Genomic DNA, 7,500 nt, shown 5'->3' on the forward strand with positions numbered 1-7,500 from the left:
CTAGTACTATTACTGCTACTACTACTACTGTTACTACTACTACTACTGCTGTTGCTACTACTACTAATACTACAACTATAACTATTACTAATAGTAATAATAATAATAACAACAACAAATGAAATTAAAACACAAAAAAATAAAAACTCATTCAAAATATGAAAACGCTAAACTTGAAACGACACGCCATCACAATGAAATTAGATGCAGAATTTTAAAAAAATTTGCAATTGAGATATAATTCATATAACATATTATAAGTAATTAACTTAAAATTATACCAGATACGGTATTTCTAATTGGCTCTCAATTGTACCGAAATTTCGGTTACATTACATCGAGTCTGTATTTTTTTAGTAATTCCAAAAAATATCAGATACTGGGACGAGAACACCAACATGCGGCAGATGTAGAATAAAATCCCTAAATAATAATAACGCAAGTAACAACAATAATAATAACAATAATAAAATAATAATAATGAATAATTATGTATGCGTTTATCGAGGTTTTTTTTTATAAATCACGAGGCAATGGGAGGTTGTTTGGTCGAATAAGTAATTTTGTTATCTTTTATTATATCCGAAAGTTTCATATATACATCCTCTGTTGGTCAGTTCTTATCAGATCAGACACCGAAAATAGAGGAGTGTTTTAACCTTTTTGCCAGCACTGTATTCTGATATACAGGACAGACGTAGAATACAATGCATTGCTTGTTAATTGTTATAGTTATGGTGATGTCAATTAATTCCACGCCCGCTCAATTGCTTGGTGGATGGATTGTTAGAAATACTAATGATCAGTCGGTAGGTTACTTAATTTTGTCTACTTAGTTTTTTGTTTAAAGATTAGGAATTTAACGTAAAATGAACAACAGTTTTCTTGGTGTAGATATCATTCATTTGAAAATTATCTCAATTAACTGGTATAAGACGTGTTGACTCAGATGTTTTTATACGCGCTGTGTGTTTGTTGTTGATAATTTAAATATAAAAATTTTAAACTAATCTATATATTTTTTTGTTTAATTCAAATTTAACTTGTCTAAATCGACAGATTCGAAGTGTATCTTCAAAGGTTGTTGACTTGTATAGCACCAAACTCAACGCCGATAGCGTTATCAAATTGGTTAAAGTCATCCGAGCCAAATCCCAAGTACGTCACAAAATTTTTGGATAAATTTTGGTGAATTTAAAAAATCTGTAGAGATGAATTTTTTTAGGTAGTTGCTGGAGCGAATTATGATTTGATGTTGATGGTTGGTCAGTTTGGATGTGACAGCCGGCAGTACCAGACCTCTCCTAATTCCTGTGTTGCTGAAAAAGTTTGTCTCTCACTTAAAAACAGTTATTTAAATGATCTTTTGTGACGTCATTATCACACCAAGACCCCAAAGTCTTTTTATTCTTTCTTGCTCTTTTTAAACCCTTCTCAAAAAGTTTTCTAAGTGACTCAATTACTACTCCTAATTAATGAAACGAAAACCAATTACTTGGCCCTTTCAAAATGTTTGGGTACGTTAGTTACCGGCAACGCCGCAAAGAGCTAAGCTAGTCTGTGCAGTTTTCTTCACCGCATCAACTCAAAAAAAAAACCATAAAATATTTGAAAATTTATTTCTTTAGCAAAAGTTTTTCAGCATTCAGGCGCCTCTAAAGCTGATGTACATATGGCGCTTTTATTATTTATTACTACTGTTACTACTGCTACTACTACTATTTCTACTACTACTTCTACTACTACTACTACTACTATTACTACTACTTCTTCTTCTACTACTACTACTACTTCTACTACTACTACTACTACTACTACTACTACTACTACTACTACTACTACTACTACTACTACTACTACTACTACTACTACTACTACTATTACTACTACTTCTTCTTCTACTACTACTACTACTACTTCTTCTTCTACTACTACTACTACTACTACTACTACTACTACTACTACTACTATTACTACTACTACTACTACTACTACTACTACTACTACTACTACTACTACTACGACTATTAATTAGAATTGAAATGAAGTGCGAAATTTTTAAAACCTTGCCTACATCTTGGAATGAATTGAAGAGACTATAAAACACAGGTATCAACCTGCCGATTCAAGATGTTCGTATCCATATCGGACAAGATCTCGTTAAACTCGGTTTCATGTTCGGAATGGACCTCGGCTTGGACTCTCACTTATGCAAAATATGACGTTGCTACTTTCTTAATAGATAAAATTCCAACTATAAGTAATGTTGGATATATCTCAAAGGTTGAGGGGTCCTATGTTCACAAATTGGTAAGGTTTTTTGTCTGTAGTGTACAATTTTGTTTGTGTTTTAATTATGAAAAGGGCCGGATTTATAGCAAAAAAGCCTCGGGCTTCCTCCAAAAAATACCCCACTAAATTATTGAGGGCCCCCACCTCTAGACTTGTAAACCGTTTATAACTAATGATAATAATTCGGTGATCAAGTAATTGTTTAATTGATTAATTAAACAATTGGTTAATTAAATAATGATTGGTTAATTATTTATTGAATTAATTATTAGCGGCCGGAATTGAGCAGAATGCAATTTGAACTAACAGTGTTTCGAAATTATAAGTTTCTCGTTAGTTCTACCTTAACTTTTTGATTTATTTTTTTTTTTCAAAATAAACGTTTATATTTTATGTTTTATAATAATTTACATATAATTTATTTGGTTTGCTAATATTATTTATTATGGACATTAATATTTTATTTTTCAAATTTCTAGAAAATTAGTGTTCACGCCACGATGGATACAATCAAGAATGAATTGATTGCGTGCAAAACCAACGACTCATCATTCGCAAAGGCATCCCAAGCACAATGCACAAATGACCACTTTAATTTTTTATAATTAACTCTAAATATAATCTATCATAACTATAATTAGTTATAATTAAATAATTAAGACTGATTGATTGTGGTTAATTTACTGATTAATCATATGCTTTAAAAAAATCTATTTGAAAATGATATTAATAAATGATAATATCTTCGTTGAATATTTGGATATAATATAATGTTATGGCTTACACCGCTTAAAATGAATAGAAAAAACTATATGATTTGGTATGGGTGTGTATTTATACATTGGCGTGTGTATATATTATATCTCTGAAAAGTGGTGCACTCTACTTAGATGTTAACAAGTATGTGTTTGCTATGTGTTGTGTGGAGAGAGAAAGAGAAAAAATAGGGAGAGAAAGAATGAAAAAGAGAGAAAGAAAAAAAGAGAAGAACAGAAAAAATAATGCAAGAGAAGAGAGAGAAAGAGAGAGAGAGGGAGAGAGAGAGAAAGAGAAGGAAAGATAGACTAATCGATGAAAAAAGATGTGAAAAGAGAGGAAGAAAAAGAGAGAAAGCAAGAGAAAAAGAGAGGGAGAGAAAATGAGAGAAGAGGCTTATTGAATTAAATCCAGAAAATCACAATCCACAATCAGAAAATCAGCGGACTATTCCGTCGATTCAACATACTATATTTCAAAACTTCGGGTTTTCTATTATATATGTGTATGTATATGGGGACAAGGGCGGTATATCAATGATGGATTCCAACAGCTTAATGGAACATGTACGCAATATCATAATGAACCCTTAACTAATTTGCTAATTACTTTTTAGCATAGTGCGCTAAATTACGATTACAATGTGCTTTTATATAGTAATAATCCTTATACATGTATGGTGTATGCAAAAATAAAATAAACATAGAACAATAAACATTTTGGATGTTGGCTTGGTATTTCTTTGGTTTTCCTTTTCCGTGTTTAGTTTTTCATAGGTGGTTTTTGCTTTGTTTTCGTGAAAAATAATCTATTTAATCCTCTTTTTTTTTAAATTCTAAGACATTTTTTCTATTTTATAATAATCTCCGTATTAGTTGGTTTTTCCGTCATTTTTTTTCTTATATTTTAGTTAAAATGTATCGGCAACATCTCATTTTTAAATGCACTAAACTTTTTTCCGATTAGGCAGCTATGAAGACGATAAATCAGAACCAGACCGTCAAAATTCCAGATGGAAGTAAGTTTTTGTGCTTTAAATTTACAATTGATTGCTTTTGAAAGTTAGTGATGATCCGGCATAATTTTTTTAGTGTTAGATTGTTTTCAGAACTTTTTCTTTCATCTTTGATTTGACTGAACTGAATATTTCAATTTTTATAATGGCAGTTTCGATTTCCGTGAAATCGAGAAAAGTAATAGTCAAGGGACCCCGTGGCACCCTAAGACGAAATTTCACTCACATGGCTGTAGATATCAGGAAGGTAAATGCCAAAGAAATTATGGTCGAAAAGTGGTTTGGTATCAGAAAGGAGTTGGCAGCTGTTAAGACAGTTTGTTCCCACATCGAGAACATGATCAAAGGAGTTACTAAAGTTAGATTATTTCACAAAACTAAAAATTGTATTTTTACTTTAAAACTGGTTGAACTTCATAAGAAATAACACCTATTTTTCAATTAATTTTTCTTAATATTTAGTTGGAAAATTAGTGTGTGCTCTCTTTGATCTTCACTTTTTTAGATATGGTCAAATAGTTTTAATTTTAAAATAATTTTAAACAACTCCATTGTTGAATAGGGATTCAGATACAAGATGAGGTCTGTCTATGCTCATTTCCCCATCAACGTTTCCATTTCTGAAAACAACTCCCTCGTCGAGATTAGAAACTTTTTAGGTGAAAAGATCAACAGGCAAGTTAAAATGTTGCCTGGAGTTACCTGTGTAGCCTCAAAAGACATGAAAGATGAGTTTATACTCGATGGTAACGACATAGAATTGGTTTCCAGATCAGGTTTAGATGTGTTTAAAATTTTATTTTCATTTGCTTGTGTTTTTGAATATAGTGGTTAAATATTTTTGGCACTTATTTGCCGTTTGATGTGCTTGTATTAACTAGTACACATCGAACTTTCCTTAGAGTGCTATATTATATTTTGTGGCTCATCAAATGGGTGGGTCTGTCTGTGACTGCCTTCAGTTGAATCACAAGACATTTGTTCGTTTCAATGTTTAATTAATTTTTAACATTTGTTGACTAATTAAAATGTTTAGTTTCTTGAAAATCTGATCATACAATTAAACTTTGTTTCCCTGATTCAGCTGCCCTGATCCAACAGTCGACAACGGTTAAGAACAAGGACATCCGAAAGTTCTTGGATGGTATCTACGTCAGTGAGAAGGGCACAGTGGTTCAAGAAAATTAAATTCATTTGTCACTTACTGTTTTCAAATTTTATGCTATCAAGTGTTGATGAAAGATGGTTCTGCCAATAAATTTGTTCCTACAAGAGTTGTTTCAATTGTCATATAATCGTTCGTAAATGATTTAACGTTCTTAAATTCGTTGACACGTTTGTCCAGCTAGTAAGATAAAGTTTCTTACCTGGTTAATGATGACGTCCCGGGCTGTCAATTCGTTTTAGTGAAATTTCGTGTAATCGACGTAAATACTTAAGTTAACTTTTAATAAATAGTACAGGTTACCTGGCGGATGTTACGTCACACGTGGCTGCTCTGAAAAATATAACTGTTTTGTTTATTTTTCAAGAAGCTGCCATTAATTTCGAAATCGGACGGGATAGTAAATAATTTGATCAGTTTTCTTCAATTGTTTTCGCGTGTTTTTCGTTTGAAAGCTTTTAGTGAAATAATCCGGTGTTTGTTTGCTGCTGTGCTGTGTTGGTTTTTTTTCTAATTTCATCTCATCATTGATTGCAGGTGAGAATGCCATTCATGTTTTATTTTTAATTTTTTTTGGCAAATTTTAATTATTTGATGTCACTAGTCTGGTAGTTTCGTTAATGAATTGAAAATTTGAGGTAAATTTAGAACTGATTTGCGATCTGGTGATGATTTTGTAAAACTAATTTTTAAATTAAAATTTAAAATTAAATTAAATTAAATGGATTCATTAAATTTAAAATTAGTCGGACCGATGCAAGTTTTGTTTAATTGACTTATATATAGTATATTATAAAGTTTATAAATCTTTAAAATTTAATTTTTAAAATAAAACATCTTCCGTTTATTTTATTAAATTGTTGTTTTATATCTTTTTAAAATTTAAAATAATGAATCTTTTTTACTTTGTGGTTGATAAATTAAGTTTCATCATAAATTATTTATTTCATGACATTTCATTACCAAAGATTCTCCAAATCAAGCCTCACCAATGAAGATGTCCACAGACTCGTCAACCACACACTCAGAAAGAAAAGTACCTCAGGATGAAATCGTGGCCAAGTTGAAGCTGGTTTCCCAAAGTTTGATCAGTTTAAAGGCTGACCATTCCCAGATGTTAAGTCAACTGACCAACACTTCGAAAGAAACCGATGAAAAAATGGTGAAGTTTAATCTCGAGAAAGAAGAAACTCTTAGGAAAATTATTACAAATCTTGAGATGGGAGTGGAGGAGTCACATGTTGGTTGAGTTTTGTTTCATTTTAAATTTCACAAATTTTTGAAAATTCATGTTTCTGTGTTTTTTTTTCTAAATATTTCACATTGGCTGATATATATTACATTCCTATTTCTATTTTATCAAAAAAAATTTTAAATTTTCAAATGTGTTTCAAGTTAACATTTGTTTTACTGTATTCATATTTATTTCAAACATTTGTTCTTTTTTTAAGTCAGTTACACCGTATTAAATTCAAATAACCCAACCAAATGTATTGATGCTACATTCACTTAACTACATTTTAAGTCAACTTTGGCAAGAAACAAACACATAATAAGAAGGAAAATTGTAACTCCCTGGTTCAAACTAGTCCTAATCCACTCCCTGACTCAAACCAGCCAACCATTTTTACCCCCTATCAACTCAAACCAACCGACCATGGCAGATAATGGTTGCCCTAGCTAACCATCTACAATATATCGAGTCCGAAAAACAGAAACTCCGTGCACAAGTCAGAAGACTCTGCCAAGAAAATGCCTGGTTACGAGAGGAGCTGAGTACGACGCAGGAAAAGTTGCAAAAGAGTGAACAGAGAGAGGCTGCCCTCGAAGTCGAGAAGAAACAACTTGAATTCATGAGCGAGATGAAGAAATATGATGCCGATAATGTTCAGGTGTCTGTCTGTGTGTCTGTCAATGTGTCTGTCTATTTGTCTGTGTGTCTGTCTGTTTATCTGTGTATTTGTTAATCTTCTTTTTGTCATTTTTATTTACAAATTTTTCTCTTTCATTCATATAGGTGGACAAGGATGAGAAGAAAGAAGACCCATCCACTCCAAATTTAGATCTGGGATTTCCCGATGATGATGATGATCCTCAACCAGAAGGTTTCACTATTTTTATCATTATTATTCTTATTAGTAGTAGTAGTATTAATAATAATTATAAAATAGAATTATTATAATTGTGGGTATTTTTTGCCCCTTTTTATGCATGCACTTATTCAATTCAATTTTCTTTGTTTATGTATATTCAAGTTTCTTTATGTGTGTGT

The 7,500-nt window shown here is 31.4% G+C and overlaps 3 protein-coding genes across 3 annotated transcripts in view; 2 read left to right on the forward strand and 1 right to left on the reverse strand.

The window, feature by feature from the left end:
• The window catches only part of HELRODRAFT_176341 (hypothetical protein), a gene marked incomplete at both ends in the record, with an annotated part of 2,433 nt that extends 1,720 nt beyond the window's left edge, over positions 1-713 (reverse strand). The window contains one exon of the mRNA XM_009023560.1: positions 660-713. Within this exon, the coding sequence (XP_009021808.1) occupies positions 660-713 (54 nt within the window). The remainder of the gene's footprint in view (positions 1-659) is intronic.
• A 3,307-nt stretch (positions 714-4,020) lies between these two features.
• Positions 4,021-5,251, forward strand: HELRODRAFT_157417 (hypothetical protein; the record flags this gene model as incomplete). The annotated part of the gene is made up of 4 exons (XM_009023561.1): positions 4,021-4,066; positions 4,216-4,421; positions 4,626-4,839; positions 5,148-5,251. The coding sequence occupies 4 exons, from the start codon at positions 4,021-4,023 to the stop codon at positions 5,249-5,251; spliced, it is 570 nt and encodes a 189-aa protein (XP_009021809.1).
• Positions 5,252-5,562: 311 nt separating this feature from the next.
• Positions 5,563-7,500, forward strand: part of HELRODRAFT_113439 (hypothetical protein) — an 8,885-nt gene continuing 6,947 nt past the window's right edge. Inside the window, exons 1-4 of the mRNA XM_009023562.1 lie at positions 5,563-5,765; positions 6,197-6,468; positions 6,893-7,120; positions 7,246-7,333. Coding sequence (XP_009021810.1) covers positions 6,220-6,468; positions 6,893-7,120; positions 7,246-7,333 — 565 coding nt within the window. The 5' untranslated portion in view covers positions 5,563-5,765; positions 6,197-6,219. The remainder of the gene's footprint in view (positions 5,766-6,196; positions 6,469-6,892; positions 7,121-7,245; positions 7,334-7,500) is intronic.

The sequence above is a fragment of the Helobdella robusta genome, assembly GCF_000326865.2.
Source record: "Helobdella robusta unplaced genomic scaffold HELROscaffold_37, whole genome shotgun sequence".
Classification (NCBI taxonomy): Eukaryota; Metazoa; Annelida; class Clitellata; order Rhynchobdellida; family Glossiphoniidae; genus Helobdella; species Helobdella robusta.